This window comes from Glycine max, chromosome 2 (genome assembly GCF_000004515.6).
Source record: "Glycine max cultivar Williams 82 chromosome 2, Glycine_max_v4.0, whole genome shotgun sequence".
In the NCBI taxonomy this organism is placed as follows: Eukaryota; Viridiplantae; Streptophyta; class Magnoliopsida; order Fabales; family Fabaceae; genus Glycine; species Glycine max.
The window spans coordinates 1,450,530-1,467,963 of record NC_016089.4 but is presented as its reverse complement, the minus strand read 5'-3'; the positions used below and the strand labels follow the sequence as shown (position 1 = coordinate 1,467,963).

Below are 17,434 nucleotides of genomic sequence, written 5' to 3'. Positions count from 1 at the left end.
TAACAAAATTGTATATTTGGTACTTCTATAATTTAATTTAAGAATTTAGTCTTTTAGTTTTTTACAATCTCATTATTTCAGTCTTCAACCCCGAAATTAAATGCTGACTATTAATTGTTTGTCTTGATAGTCACATGTCACACTTTTATTGGACATTGACTACTACGTGTCGTGCTTTTATTGAAGGTTGACGTTAATTATGAGCATGAAATTAATGTTTAATAAAAGCAAGACACGTGGCGGTCAACGTCCAATAAAGACATGATATATGACAGTCAAGACAAGCAATTAACCGTCAATGTTCAATTTCGAGGTTGGATACTAAAATAACGAGATTGCAAAAAACTGAGAGACTAAATTCATGAATTAAAGTATAGGGAAACCAAAATCAAATTCTAAGACAACTAGGAGGACCAAATTTATAATTTTGCCTTGTTATTTTGCATATTTTCACTTGTTTTGTTCCTTAACTTCTTTGCCACCGATGTGTTATTTGGTTGTAGGTCCGTTCTCATTATCTATAATTTTTTTAGGACCAAAGATATCCCTAAGTTAGCATGATTAGTTTCTTTCAAAATAGAATTACAATTAATTAAGTTTTTAATCCTTAAACTGAGTTTTTGAATTTTTGGTCCCTAAACTATTTTTAAAAAAAATTGGTTCCTAAAGAATTTGTTGTTATTAAAAATAGTCCATGTCGTTCATGTCATTTGTTAAACAATGAAGTGTTATGAATAAGACACATTAAATGTCAAGTGTATGTCATATACATATCATTTAAGTTTTATTATATTTAGGTAAATAATTAGAATATTATGTGATTAAAATGCAAAGGAGAAGGAGAAGAGTCATCGTTGAACCCTAACGCTTCAAGCAATAATTTATCTTTCTCATCCGTAATCTATGGTGATATTCGTAACCATTTAAATGGACAACTCAACACTTAACAAAGGACATTAACGACATAAACTATTTTTAATAACGACAAATTCTTTATAGATCAATTTAAAAAAAAAATAGTTTAGAGACCAAAACTTTAACTCCCATAATTTGAGAATAAAAAACTTAATTAACCCATACAAATATCATTAAAGTGGGTAATCCCTTTATCAATAGTTTTTTTGTTTGTGTCTGTGAATAACCCTATATCTATAGTTTGAACCATAAGAAACTGCGAAGTCTTTGATCCTTCCAAGTTCTCTTCCTTGTTTTTTCGGTACATGATCATTTATGCTCTTTGATCCATCTAACTCAAAACACAAAAGAGATATGTTTGATGCATTTTTATTTTATTATTAAGTTTGAGTAAACATATACCGAAAATCAAAATTTTTGCGTACATTATCTTCTTTTTTTCCTTTTATGATACAAATGTCAATGACAATTGGTGCTAGCTATTAGTATTGTTTACCGAAAAATCAATTTAATAAAACTTAAGTATGTGTTTAAATGTTTACAATGGATATTAAATTATTTCAAAAGTTAAAGATATTTAAATAAAAAATCATACTTGGAAACAAAATTTATAACAATATTCTAGATTATTTTTGTGTTGTCTGTTTTTATAAAGACTTATTTATTATTAAACGAAATAAAATGTAAAATATATAATTATAGCGTGCGTATGATAAAAATTAAAATGTTTGATTTCTGTTTTCAAAAGTTCTTTTTGTAAACTCTTTTGTCTACTGTTTTGAAAACTAGTCCAGAGATCATTTTTAAAAAATAATTGGCTTAACTACATTTTTTGCAACCAAAGTTTCATAATGTCGTCAATTTTGCCCTAAAAATAATTCACGAATTTTCCCCCAATTTATAAAACATCACAATTCTTTTCCCATGTAGAAAAAGTGATACAATTAATGAAAAAATCACCACAAAATATCTTAATTAACTATAATTGTTTAAAAGAGAAAATGTTTTAATTGCAGTTGTTTAAAAGAAAAACTATCACTAAATGTCTTAATTGTGGCCAATTGCTTTTACTTGAAAGCAAAATTCGCAATATTTTATAAATTTGGAGGCAAATTTGTGAAAAAGAAATTGAAAGACAAAATTTGTGTCATTGTGAAACTTTGAGGAGAAGTTTATCAAGTATGCTAAAATTAGAAGCATCTCTCTAGTGTTCGCTAACTTAAAATTTGAGTTTAGAATTAACTTTAATACTATAAATCCAACTTTTAAGTAAAGTTATCTTTTACTTATATACAGTAATTTATTTATATTATTAATGAGATCTTTAATAATTAATACATTCTCCTCATTTAGAAGATTGAACATCTTGATCATAAAGTTTGAACCCAACAATAATTATAAGAATAAATTTTAATATCATTTTAAAATTTAACTATAAATCTAACTCAATCTTAAAAATATACTTATAAAATGAGATTATCTCCTACTTATTTATATACTTTGATTTAATCATATCAACCATTATATAAGATCTCAAAAATTAAAATGATAGTGGCACCCTCCAATTCTGAAAAGAGGGATTATAGAATATGAAACCAATTTACTCCTAAACAATATTCTTAGTGTACAAATTTCCATTTGCAATGCTAATAATCATTCTAGCGTTGCATGGTTAAAACCGTGCATGGGTTTTTTCTATAGTTCTAAAACAACGAACCTAGCTATAGCCAAATATAAATAGGAGAAATTAGAGGCTCACAGTCAACATACATCAGTATTCATACTATGCTATCCACAATATTCCATATCCAGGTCACGAAATTGGACTATTGGGTGGTTCTATCTTCCCAGTTCTACACCAATGAGAGAAAAGTGTGTCAGTCTTTTTATTGAGCCCTGATCAAATACAACTTACATGTGTCTATAATTTTTTGCTGCAGAGGGGATACGAAGAAAATAGGCATGAAATGCGTACTGTTGCATGTGGGAGGACAACAGAAGCACATGGCGATGTGTCATTATGTCAAATCCGTGCAATCGCTTTCTGACCAAAGGGTTACCTAATTGATTTTATTTTTAACATAACAACAACAAACGATAGAGGGCAAAACGGAAAAAGAAAAAAAGTTCACTTCTCCCAGCTAATTTTCTCGCCTTTACAACTTCATACATCCTTCATTCTTATTCTTTCTTTTAGTTTCATGAATTGATTGCCTTGCACGAATTGAATTTGGAATCATCATACATGTGATGATTTGTTATATAGGCGGTTGAATTGAATGTAATAAAATCTTAAGCTTGATTTTGAATTAAAAAATGTTATAATTACTACGACAATACTTTTATAGTTTTACTTGAATGGTTTTAATTACTAGTTAAATAATACATAAAATTATTATTGCGGCTTATAATGTTTCCGTATAGTTTTTAAATTTATTCCGGGAGGGGCTAAGTCCCAAGAAAAACAAAAAAAATAAATATGATCTTAAATGTTCTGTATAAAACTGCTAAAAGGGAATAATGACCATTTTGTTTCTGTTTTATTGTTTCTTCTCTCTTTGATCAAACTTCATAGCGTGCACTTCCTAAGAACCATTTGCTCTTGGCCTCTTGTGCAGCTCCTTCATCTTCCAGTCTAGACTATTGGTCCATCTACTGCTATAACGTGCAGCTTTATATCCCTTTCCTTTCTCAAAACCCTCTTAAGTAATAAAGCAGTAATTTAAGGAAAATACATACATTGGTCCAACCAAATAATGCTGTATGGCATATGCGATACACATGCAGCACAAATTCAATCATTTTATGAGAGAATCATAGTGGAAAGTTATTCTTCTTCACATGCTGATAATACACCCTTTTTTCGGCCAAAACATTTTTAACAATATTATATTAGTTATTATCTATTCTGTATAGTAAACTTTTGTTTTAATAATGTTTATCCGACGACGTTTTCCTCTGCCTCGTTAAAAACTTGGAATGTCTCTGATATGAGATACCATTTAATTTGTCAGAATTACAAAATAAAATATCAGTCACTCAAGAATATACAAATACATTCCCTACATCTACATTGAAGTGGATAGAATTTTATGATAGTTTCACAAACTAATTTTACACTTCGTGTGTTCACTTGTGATAGAATTACAAAATATACCAAAAATAGCCAAATTGTGACTTACCATATATTCACTTCAACTAATTCTTTATAACATTCAACTACGACAATTTCATTTTATTGAAAATAACCAAAGAACGAGAAGTGCGCTTGGAACGCATAATGTAATTTAATATCCCCCCAATTATGGGATGAACATGTAGGGTTTGGTTGGTATGTAAGTGGGAACCGAACCAAATGCTGAGGTTCCTTTAGCTTATCCATTGAAGAAGTTCAATGACCGTGTATGGGCTTTCATCATGGACCGTTAATTTCGGAAAAGTTTAAGATGGTGTGATCTTGGAAAGGTGAAGGGTAAAATTTTTGTTTTTGAATTAAAGAAATTATATAATGTTTACTAAAAATAAATAAAAAAATATTTTTTTTACAAAAAATTATAAATTTTTTTTGTTGTAAAAAATTAAATTTAAAAGATATTTACTTGAAATGAAAAATTTATGTCATTCTCTGTGTCTTTTCTTAATTTTTATATATTTTTCTCAAAAATCCTCCATCACAATCACAATTTTACATAACTAATCAGCGAATTTGAAGGTTGGTGTCTTCTCCATGCTTGTGCTCTTGGCCTTTCCCTTGCCTATCTTCCGAGTTTCAAGCATCGATAGAACACACATTTATTCTTTTCACTGAATACTATGTGTTTTGAGTTATGGGCAACAACTTCTCTCAGCAATTATCAACGATCTTGGAGCTCTCAGTTCAACTACATTATGCAACAAGACACGCCAAAAGAATTAATATCAACTTTAAAACCAAAGCGGAATAATGCTATTTCCTCTTCCTGATATTTTTCTAAAATATATATTTATAAAACAATGAATGAAAATATAGATTTAATATTTTTATTTTACTTAATAGTTAAAAAGTTCCTGTATTATGAAGAGAAGATTTGTGATTATTTAGACAAACAGATTAAAATAAACAATTTTCTAAGCCAAACGCGGAACATAATGTGTCCAAAATTTCTCCGCCTTTACACTTAGCCAATGTAGTGCAATGTCACTAGAAGTTTTCAAATAATAGTAAAATTTTAAATAATATTAAGTAAATAGTAGTAAATTATAAAATCTAAAAAATGAATCACATTAATATAAACTAAATCATATTTAGAAATTCAAATCAAATCTTATCTGTTTAAAATTCAATCCGAACTCACACTTCAAGAAGGTTACCCAATATGTCCCCCTCTTATACAAAAATTCAATCACGTTACAATTTGTCGAGTATTTTTTATTAAAAATATTACTTGTTAAGTTATTAATTTTAATTACACATAATTTTTCGAAGTGACGAGATGTTGCCAGCGGTATTAGTAGCTTTTTAGAATTCAATTTGATAGATTCTTGTTATCAACTTAATTTTAACATAATTAAGTAAAAATTAAAAAATGCGAAATTTATTAAATCCTGTGAAATAAGACTCGTGAACTTTTATATTTTTTCCCTCTTCCCTTTTAGATTATATGACACTTTAATTAGATCCTTATATTATTATTGAATTTTTAATTAGATCCTATATTTTATTTTTGAAAATTGGGTTCTATGTTAATTTTAAATTTGTAATCGGGTTTATATGTTAATTGGTCCTGTAAAATTTGTTAGATTCGTAGAATATTTAATTATATACATAGGTAGATGTGAATGCTAAATTAATACACCTAAGCTGATTACAAAGCTGCAAATTCTAAATACAAAGGTAGGAAGTGCGAACAATATTACATATAAATTAAAGATTAATCACGTATTAAGGTTGAAGTTACCGTCTTTGAGATATGAAATCCATATATTTAGGATTGGGTAACCATTTGGGAGATAATGGATGCGTTGGAAATAAAAAAACATGAAGTGTTGAGACGTGTTAGATAAAAAAATAAAAATAATAATAATTCTATGTGTAATTGTAATATCATTTGGGTTAACATGGAATAATATTTGACATCTACATGTATATTTATGATAAAATATTTTGTCAAATCTGATAAATTGCTTACGATAGATTAACACAAAGATCTGATTACAAATTAAAAATTAATATAAGAAGTTAATTAAAAAAATAAAAAATATAACAACCTAATTAAAAATTTTGTGATAATATGAAAACCTACACACCAATTTAACAAAAAAAAATCAGAATAGATGTTATTTTATAATATGAATGCTACATTAAATATTTACCTAATTTTTTGTATGAAATTCAATAAATTAATCAGTATATTGGGTCAAAATATTAAATAACTTATAATATAATATGAAAGACCGGAACGAAAGGAATAATAAATTGTAATTAATAATAAATAACATGTTGTTAACATTTTCCTTACCTTTCGTCTGGAACACGAGAAACTCAAGAAAATGAAAGCATATGCAAGGAACGAAATGCAAAATCATTTGCTTCCTTCATTTCGTATCACAGCAGGTGACAAAGAAGTATAAAAAGGCAAGTGAGTCAGTGTTTTATTTGTCCGTCCGTTTTGGAGTGTGAGGGAGAAGAAAACTAAAATTGTGTAATAAAAATAGCCAAAATTACTCTCTTATTTATTTATTTAATTTGCTCAATTTTGTATTTTTATATTTTTTTTTATTTGATCCATTAATATTTAAAATTTAATCAATATTATCTTTTCCCGTCCAATTGACAATAAGGCTACTAGTGAAGTTGGACTCAATTTTAAAAATTAAGAAATCAAATAAACTCTTAATAATAAAAAGAATGAACGAAAGAGTAATTTAGCCATAAAAATATCATAGTATCCTTACTTTTATATTCTTTTCCTGTTAAGAATATTTATGAAATTATATATATATATATATATATATATTATTTTGCTTTCAAATTTTGCTTTCAAATTTATATAGGTAAGAGTAACTTGTATTTCTTAAATAATTTATATAAGTGAAAGTAAGATATATCTGTTAACTAAATGATTCAGATTTTAAATTGTATTTCTTTTGACAGATTAATAACATGGATAAAAAAAGAAAGAAGTTAACTTCCATTTCCCGAAATCTTTGTAGACTCTGGCTATTATTACAAAATGAAAAATAGAATGCATGAAAGGCATAAGAAAACACTGTAGCAGGAGCAGGATGTGGACCTAATAATTGTTGTATTGTAACGAAGCAGGACGTTAGAGACGCAGCTTTTGCTTTATAAAAATCAGAGATTAAACAAGCAAAGAGCAGCACAGTGTGGCAGTTTGGTCGTTGAGTGAGTGAGTGTGGTTTCACATTGGCTGTTCAAATCAAAAATGACTTTCTCCCTTTCATTCACCACTCTGCTTTCCCTTCTCTCTGTCATTCTGCTTCATGTCAATGCCTTCCCCGTTCATTTCAATCACCCCATACACCATCGCCACCCTCGCTTTGCCGCTCATAACTACAGAGACGCTCTCACCAAATCCATTCTCTTCTTTGAAGGCCAGAGGTCAGGGAAGCTCCCTCCTAACCAGAGAATGTCTTGGAGGAGAGACTCTGGCCTCTCTGATGGCTCTGCCATGCATGTATGTATATACCAAGTTACCAACTCTCACATTACCATGCTATTTGTGTTTTTTTGGTTTGCTTATTTATGTGTGAATGTGCAATGCAGGTTGATTTGGTTGGAGGGTACTATGATGCTGGGGACAATGTGAAATTTGGTTTTCCCATGGCATTCACCACCACCATGCTTTCATGGAGCGTTATTGAGTTTGGTGGCCTAATGAAAGGTGAGTTGCAGAATGCCAGAGAGGCCATTCGCTGGGGCACTGATTATCTTCTCAAAGCCACTGCACATCCAAACACCATTTATGTTCAGGTCAGTTAAGACAACACTCTTCCTAAAATCAACTTATAGTTATACCCTTTTGAAAGTTCTTTCATTTAACTTTCATGTATGTTACCTTTTTATTTTTTCTTTTCTTATAAGTACTTATGGAAATTTTTTAAAAAAAATGGGGTTAGTCTTCTTTAGGGAGAGAATGGGGAACTTGAATTCTGATATTGGTTTGGTTTGGTTTTTGGCTTTGCAGGTGGGGGATGCTAAGAAGGACCATGCTTGTTGGGAGAGACCAGAGGACATGGATACTCCAAGAAGCGTGTTTAAAATAGATGCAAACACACCTGGTTCAGAAGTTGCCGCAGAAACTGCTGCAGCTCTTGCAGCTGCTTCTCTGGTTTTTAGAAGAAGTGACCCCACATACTCCAAAATTTTAGTCAGGAGAGCCATCAGGGTAAGCCTTATGTTCATTTTTTGGTAATTACTTTTACTTGGTGCAAATTGGTCCCAACTAAATCTTAAAGAGTGTATTTTGTTTCTGAGTGTAGGTTTTCCAGTTTGCTGATAAGTACAGGGGATCCTACAGCAATGCCTTGAAACCTTATGTGTGCCCCTTCTACTGCTCTTACTCTGGATATCAGGTAAAGTTTCAACTTGTTCAGTTTAGTTAGATGAGACATAATCATTACTCAAAGTCTTTGGTGAATAATATGGTAGGATGAGCTGTTGTGGGGTGCTGCCTGGCTGCACAAGGCTACCAAGAATCCAATGTACCTAAACTACATCAAAGTTAATGGCCAGATCCTTGGGGCTGCAGAGTTTGACAACACCTTTGGGTGGGATAACAAGCATGCTGGAGCAAGAATACTTCTTTCCAAGGTCCAAAAAATAACTCCATCACATGTATTCTGCTTTATATTGCAAAACTAGAAAAAGTAAAAACAAATAATGGTTTGAAATTTACATTTTTGTGTTCCATGTTTTAGGAATTCCTGGTTCAAAGGGTACAATCCCTCCATGACTACAAGGGGCATGCGGACAATTTCGTCTGTTCCCTAATTTCTGGGACCTCTTTGTCTTCCACCCAATATACCCCAGGTGAAGTCCCTTTTCCTTCTTTTAAGTTTTACTTATCCCCTCTCCCAGTGGAAACTCTGTGTTGCGGTCTAATTTTGTAACGGTTACTTGCTTGTTACTAGGTGGCCTTCTTTTCAAGATGAGTGATAGCAACATGCAGTATGTCACATCCACCTCCTTCCTACTGCTAACATATGCCAAATACTTGACCCAATCCCATATGCTTGTTAACTGTGGCGGAATCACCGTAACCCCAAGGAGACTCCGGACAATAGCTAAGAAACAGGTTCGAGAAAGAAGAAGAAAAAAAATAAACTTTTTATGCAGTAATAATCGAATCATGTATTATATGTTCAATATATTTGGGAGATATTGATTAGATGATTAAAAAAATAATAATAATAATAATAATAAGAAAAGGGTGACGGATTCCAACTTTTTCCGTTAATAAAAAATTACAAACTAATAATTATTATTTGTCCCATAAAAAAATGGGTTCAATATATTTTAATCTATTAAAATGTGTTGCTTGATTTCCTATTCTTGTTAATTGAACTTGATTTTTTTTTTAAAATAAAAATAAAAATGTATTTTCAGGTGGATTACTTGCTTGGAGACAACCCATTGAAGATGTCATACATGGTGGGGTATGGTCCACGGTACCCACGAAGGATACACCATAGGGGCTCATCTCTACCGTCGATTGCTGTACACCCGGGAAAGATCCAGTGTTCCGCAGGGTTCAGTGTGATGAATTCGCAATCCCCCAACCCAAACATTCTCGTGGGGGCCATTGTTGGTGGACCAGATCGGCATGATAGGTTCCCAGATCAACGGTCAGATTATGAGCAATCGGAGCCAGCTACATACATTAACTCACCCCTTGTAGGAGCACTGGCCTATCTTGCACACTCATTTGGTCAACTCTAGGAACCCCAATTATTTCGTGTATCCCATGTTTTATTTCACTAGTCTCGCTAGTTACTTGTGTCTCCTAGAATTATTATGCACACACTCATTTGAGACCAGTACCACACCACTAAACCTTATAAACTTATCACAAGCTGCTTAACTTAATACTATTATGTGTAACTCTTATGATTTCGGAAAGTGGTATATATGTATGTCACGTGATGGTGTGTGTTCAACTTCTCAAGAAATTCAAACAAAATTACGAATGTAGATGTGTTTGATTTTGCATGTTATTTGGGCGAGGCAAAATGGATTAAGTTACGATGGCTAGATGCATGGTTTGTTAAAAAAGAACTTGGACAGAGACTATCACTTCCTAAAATAATTTTCATATAATTGTTTTTTTTTTTTACTTTCCTTTTCACTTGTACAAAAAGTAAACAGAATTATTTTATTTCTTTCGTTCTTATTTCCATTCGTTTCAAGAGTACATTTTATTTTTAATATTTTCTCTGTTTGCTTTTTATTTCTATTATTCTAATTTCTCTGGTTCGCATTTTTTTTTCCTGTTTCATATCTATTCAAGATATATAGGTGATGTAGGTTAAAGGAAAGAAATAAAAAGAGCATGTTAAAATTTTTCCGAAGTGTGAAAGTGAGGGCGATGGGGAAAGACGATTTCATTTGTGAGAGGCATGTGAAGCAGGGCAGAAAGAGCTGGTTTAAGTTAAGAGTCTATGACAAGTGTCAGGGATGTCAGAAGTAGTACTACAATTATTTCTTGACAAGGAGGGAACTTCCCCAAAATGTAACAAAACGCTTCCAAAGCACTAATGTCTAATGGGACCCAAAACATTCCTCTAATTCGTGTCTCCATATGTTAAAATATAACAAAGCTTGGTTTAACGTCTTGTGTTTCACAACAGATCATGAACCAAAGGGGGCGCATTGTAAGTCGCTTCTCACTAATATGATCTCATTCGAGGTTCGGTTTGTTTATTTTGACAGATTTATACTTTATACTATTATATTACTTACTTTAACAAGCCTGTTCTCCTGTTTTTTTTTTTTTTTTTTAATAAAAAATATAAGTTTTTAAACAATTATATATTGTTAATAAAAATGTTTTGTTTCAAAAATTATATTTTCCATAATATAATATCATACTTATAATAAATTATTTATTTTGAAATATATATATTTAATAAAATATATCTCAATTTATATTTTGTACATCTTTTATTCTAAGATTTATTTATTCATAATATTTAAATTGATATTCTATTACATTAACAGATCAGATTGACTAAATATTGCATCATATATTATTGAATTATATATGTTCAAGTCATATTTAAATAAATGCTCTTATCCCAATTTTAGACCAAGTTAAAACTAATATTAACTCGTCTCAAATCCACTTTTAATTGAATCAACCAATTCTACATATACATAAAAGATTTAACTCAATTAGTTAAGTAGAATATAAATTTTTTAGTATCTATTTTTTTATTTTTATAAATAAAAAAAATCAATTCCACATATTAGAAGTTTGTTGCTAGCTCATTTTTCAATAATTAAAAAAGGACAAGTAAGAAGGGATAGTTAAGAGTCAAGTAATTTCAAATACAAGCACAATTTAAAAAAGAGAAGAATATTTTTTAGTTCTTATATTTTTAGTGAAACATGCATGGTAAAGTTTCCTATACTTTTATATCAATAAATTTAGTTCTCAAGAATGAAAAGAAATATGATTTTGGTCTCTCATCTCTGAGAAGGAACTAAATACAAACAATAGTAAACAAAAGGAATTTAACATAAATCAAATAATTAAAAAAGTAAAAAAATATTAATAAAAATACTAAATGATTAAAAAATTACTTATACAATTAACCAAAGAAAAAAATGATAGTGCAACGATAATCGGATCATACGCGTTCACCTAATTCATAAATATAGTGTTGTTGAATTAAATGACAGTTTGAAGTTTCTAAACGTAAATAATCGTCCTCTCAACTACCACCATATCCCAGGTGGAATTGAGTTCGGTTCCATAAATATGATCACTGAATATTAAAAAAATAGAGTTGAGAGAAGAAATTTTATCAAAAGTGATTAATTAGATTTTTTAATAAATATTAATCATCAACAAAATTAATGAAAATTCTTTATCAACAAAAAAAATCTCTTAATTGGTTAAGTAAGTTAATTTATTAAAATATTTTTCCTTTGATTCAAATGAAAATGATTTAATCAATTATTTGTTTTCAAAGTTTTATCATAAATTGAATTTAATTTCACAATTTAAAGCCGCGCAGAAAGGTGTTTATAGCTTTGTTGGGATTACATGCATGTCTTGATGTCCATTAAGAAATTTTATTTTTAGTTCCAAAAACTATGAAGAAAGAAACTTGATTTTTCTTTTTGGGTGACAATTGAGTATTTCTCTACTTGGAGATAAATATATTGGTCCTACCCAGTTCTGCATCGTACGTTCCTATATCCATAGCAGAGTAGCTCTACATTGTTCGGTGGATATATCAACTAGAGCTATTCGAGGATGAGATGAACTCATGCTTCAACTATTTGACAATCACAATGTCGACCAAGAGCAGTCCAATAAAAGAACTGGTCGACCTATCTCTCCCACAGAAGAACATATGGCATATATAGTATAATTTTTTTATTGATAAATGTTAATTGTTATTTTTTTTAGTGGAGAAGAGTTGAATAATATGAAAATAGAAAGATATTTTTCAATTGCTTTTTTTTTTGTTTTTAAAACATTTATTTCAAAAATAATTTTTAATTTTTAAATAAGAAATTGATCATTGAATTTTGTAATATAGTGATTTAAAGGTCTCTCGTTCAAAACTTAGCATTTTTAACATTCAAAAGTGTTTGTAAAAAAATAATTCATAAATAGAACTATAGATGTCTTGCTCATCCACTTATGTATCATTGGCATCCTCTAGCATCTCATCACAATCTGCTTGGGAATGAACAAATTAATAAGAATATATCACCAAATTTATGCCAGTTCCTTCCTTCTCCTATTCCGATATTGCTGCATGTCTTTCAAGGATTTTCAGGATAAGCATTAAGATGATCCATTCCGGTTAATTTTCTGTACATGTTTACATCTTTTTATCTATGTAATTAATTACTTAATTATTTTTATTTCCATATATAATCACAACCTAAGAGATCAGTTATGCACTTTCTCCCTTTTGGAAAAGATTCAACACAATTACACTTGAATCCATGGGTGAATAAAATATATATATTTATTGTGTGTGTTTTGCAATATTATATAATCAGTGACATAACATTTATTTACCAACAAATGGTAGTCGTTAAATGTTACTTTGTTAACAGATGATTCGAATTCACGATCTTTAATCTTCTCCTTTCATCACAATATAAAGTCAACCTTATATAATGTATAGAGGTCATGCTAGTTATGCACGCTAATTATTTAAGCTTTTTGTTGAGCAGATTGATAATTGTGTAGCTAAATGTGGAGGAAGGCAATACTAAATATAGAGAAAAGCTAAAACCAAATTAAGAACTTCCACTGTAATATCCCGATTAATTGGGCTAAAGTCGCCAAAGAAAGATTTCATTGGCGGAGCATGAGGTAAGTTCTCTTGTATATAAAATATTTCAAGTCACGTTAATTAACTCGTCCAGAAACATAGAACATAGCTTTTAAATCGCAGTACGCGGCAATAACAGCATAATATCAAGCCACAAGCTGTGATTTAAAACTTTAACATTTCGTGTTGTTGAGGTTAAAGTTGGTAATCACCATGGCTACGGCGAGGGCCCTTTTTCTCTTAGGGGCTGCTCTCCTCTCTTGCACCTTGATAGGTGCATCTTCGCGTGGCGTTGAGAATCGCCGTAGCCTCCTCCTTCCAGTTCCAAATAATGGTCCTGCAATTTTTGATGTGACGAAATTCGGTGCTGTGGCAGATGACCAGACTGACAATATTGATGTGAGTTTAATTTATTTCATTATCTTCCTAGCTAGATGCAGAATTCCTTCCAAACTATATGCATAAATACCTACATATACGTGGACAATTGATAATCAAACTATTGATTGAAATAATGGAGGGAAATTGAGATTGTTACGTACATAAAGAACTAATTAAAATATATATGATGAACATAAATGAATATTGAAACTCACAAACAAGATCATAAAGTCAAGGAAGACATATTTAATGAATGATATTCTATGATATATATATATATATATATATATATATATATATATATATATATATATATATATATATATGTATATGTATGCAGGCATTTAGGGCTGCATGGGGAGAAGCATGCAAAAACAGTACTACTCAGGCAAAGGTTTTGATCCCAGCGGGAACATTTCGTGCAGCACAAACTATGTTTGCAGGGCCATGTACCAGCCCAAAACCTATAATTGTTGAAGTTATAGGAACTGTTAAAGCGAACACAGATCCATCTGAGTATGTGACTCCAGAATGGTTCAGCTTTCTAGACATTGACGGCCTTGTGTTGACTGGCAATGGAGTTTTTGATGGCCAAGGAGCCGCTAGTTGGCCATATAACGACTGCGCCAAGACCAAAGGCGATTGTGCTCCCCTTCCAGCTGTAAGCATATTCTTAAATTTGCAACTCCATATTAGTAAATAGATGATTTTGAATACACTTTTTCTTTTATGACAAGCATAAAATTGCAAAGAGTTTCTTTTGATTATTTACCTAGACCAAAGGCAAAATTAAGTTTTCTTTAATCAAGATAAAGAAACAACAACAAAATTTGAATTATTATGCTATAGGTGCAGGTATGAATTAACTTTAGTGATAACTATTTTTTATCAACGTAATCAATTCACTACTTTTAATAAAGTTTCTTTTTTAAATTATGTTTTTTTATTCAAAAGATTTTACTCTTAATACTCTAAAGTCTAAACTTTCGAGTTTTGAGTGATAGAAAAAATTATTTTGAACGAATAAGCTTTGGAGAGAATGAATATATTGGCAAGGTTTCAGCGACAAGTGACAAGTTTGTAAATGCATGCAGTCTCTGAAATTCGCCAAGGTTAACAATTCCATAGTGACGGACATCACCTCGTTGAACAGCATGCAGTTCCACTTCCACATTCACGGATGCAGCAACTTTTCACTGTCAAACATCAACATAACAGCGCCGGGGAACAGTCCGAACACAGACGGCATGCACATAAGCTCGAGCGACAGTATCAAGGTTTTCGACAGCGTTATCGGAACCGGCGATGACTGCATTTCCATCGGACACAGCACCACCAACATTGCCATCACCAACATCACCTGCGGCCCCGGTCATGGCATCAGCGTCGGAAGCCTTGGTAAGAGGCCAGAGGAGCGAAGCGTGAACGGCATCAGCGTTACGAATTGCACGTTCGTGAATACGACCAACGGTGCCAGAATCAAAACGTGGATGGGGACAGTGCCGGCGGAAGCTACGAACATTACCTATGAAGGTCTCATCATGAAGGGTGTTCAGAATCCTATCATTATTGACCAGAGTTATGGCTCCAACAAGAAGACAACGGTAAGCAACTTCGATGACATTTAGTTGGAGTGTTTTTTTATTTTTAAAGAAAATATAAAATATGCTTATTTAAATTTAGAAATAAAAACATTTTAAAGAATAATTCTAAAACTGAAAACAACATATTTATATTTTCGACTTTTAATTTTCTGAAGAAATAAAAATATGATAGTAATATTTTTTTCGATAGATGTTTTCTAAATTTTAAAATTTTGAAAATAAAAATTATTTTCAAAAATTAAAAGCAAAAAATAAACTCTCAAGCGTAACTTTTAGCCATGCAATTTTATTTATCAGCAGAGTTATGAACTTTTTATGTATAACAGGTTTTAATTCTGAGTGAAACTCCTGTACCCTTGTTCTTATATATCTAACTATGATGTCTACAAATGTATGCATGTAAATGTTCAGCCATCAACTTCGGTGTGGAAGATCAGCAATATTCATTTCCGTAAGATACAAGGAACTACAGTCTCAAACATTGCAGTGTCCCTGCAATGCAGCACAAGCAACCCCTGCGAGGGTGTTGAGATAGCCGATGTAGATTTGGCTTATTCTGGCGGTCCTCACAATACAACTTTTGTATCCTCTTGCTCCAATGCTAAAGCTGTTTTTGGAGGGATACTTAACCCACCAGCTTGCTAATTAAATTTTTTTGGGGGGAACTCTTTCGACCGGGGCTGCCACCTGTTTAATATATATATATATATATTAAAACTATCAGGATTCAGGACCCAATTTTTTTATGTTATTACTTGGTTACCACTTTGTAAGCGTAGGATGACTAGCTATTTCATGTTAAGTGTATATATGTTACCCTCCGCTTAAAAGATGTATAGCTGTCGGAAATATTAGTATCAAAGTTATACTGGCCTTTATAAGGTCTTCTTTTTAACTCTGATTTATCATTTCGATGGCTGAGCTCGATTCGTAACCATTTATTGTCCTCTTTCGTTCGTAAAATCTTTTGAAAAGGACCAACCATTAGTACACACTCTTTCGTATAATCTTTAAAGTTGAATTATGCTATTTGTACAATAAAGTTTGACAACAATTTACACTCCAAAGAAGTGTGTACATATAAAATGAGACATGTAATACCGAGTAGTGGTTGTCTAACCGACCCCAAGTAGTAAAAATGTGGTAGTATGTATTAGACGATTGGTGCAATTCTGTATGTACATAAAGATGGTTGTATTTTAATAATTGTGAAATTTGAGTTAATTTAATAGTTAATTTTAATTAATAATGATTGTAATTTCTTCACTTTGTAATTATTTATTAACAGAAGTCAAAAGAAGAAGATTTCAAGTGCTTTAGAGGAAAATTGATGCAAAAATTGAAGAAAAAGTCTTGAAAAAAAGTTGGAAAAATTGGACAGCTTGCTTAACGCGCAATCCAGACTTAACACGTATTCTCGTTTAGCACGCAATCCAGGCTAAGCGCAAAGAAGACTTACAAGAAAACTCAAATACGCGCTTAACTCGAAAACCCACACTAAGGACAAAGTGTGAAAAAAAATAAACTACTTTAGGTCTATAAAAGAAGTAGGAAGCATAAGGAAGCATAAGCTACTTTAGTCATTCCTCCCTTTCTTTCTTTTAGTCATACCGTCCTTTCTTCCATTCACCTTAGTCCCTGAAGTGTAAAGTCTCTCATGTTTATGAGAGGTTAAACTCCTATAGGTAGGAGCCTGGCATGCCAAACTCTAATGTAACTTTGTCTATTATTTACTTAATGTAATTTTATTTCTATTATTTTTCTACATGCTTTTCTATTATTATGGTATGGCTTGATCATCCATATAATATTTAAACAGTAATACATTGAAAAATGATTATTTTATAAAAGAACTGGAAAAATGTATTTAAATAAATTCATTGCTAGAAATAGATTGATATTTGTTTTGCCCAAATTTTGCATCTCTTATCTTAATGTGATTTATTAGTTTTATCTTTGCAAAGAAATTTGAAAAAAATAATAAATAAACTAGACTCTTCGTGCGGAAAATC

General features: G+C 31.1%; 2 protein-coding genes across 2 annotated transcripts; both read left to right on the top strand.

The window, feature by feature from the left end:
* The first annotated feature begins 7,211 nt into the window (after nucleotides 1–7,211).
* On the top strand, nucleotides 7,212–10,108 carry CEL7 (alpha family endo-beta-1,4-glucanase). Its single transcript, NM_001353415.1, has 8 exons — nucleotides 7,212–7,592; nucleotides 7,682–7,888; nucleotides 8,103–8,303; nucleotides 8,398–8,490; nucleotides 8,567–8,728; nucleotides 8,836–8,947; nucleotides 9,049–9,212; nucleotides 9,524–10,108. Exons 1-8 carry the CDS (start codon nucleotides 7,341–7,343, stop codon nucleotides 9,854–9,856), a joined length of 1,524 nt encoding a protein of 507 aa, NP_001340344.1. The 5' UTR covers nucleotides 7,212–7,340; the 3' UTR covers nucleotides 9,857–10,108.
* A 3,369-nt stretch (nucleotides 10,109–13,477) lies between these two features.
* On the top strand, nucleotides 13,478–16,279 carry LOC100802357 (exopolygalacturonase clone GBGE184). Its single transcript, XM_003519708.4, has 4 exons — nucleotides 13,478–13,836; nucleotides 14,159–14,479; nucleotides 14,913–15,422; nucleotides 15,834–16,279. The coding sequence occupies exons 1-4, from the start codon at nucleotides 13,651–13,653 to the stop codon at nucleotides 16,065–16,067; spliced, it is 1,251 nt and encodes a 416-aa protein (XP_003519756.1). The 5' UTR covers nucleotides 13,478–13,650; the 3' UTR covers nucleotides 16,068–16,279.
* Nucleotides 16,280–17,434: the final 1,155 nt, after the last annotated feature.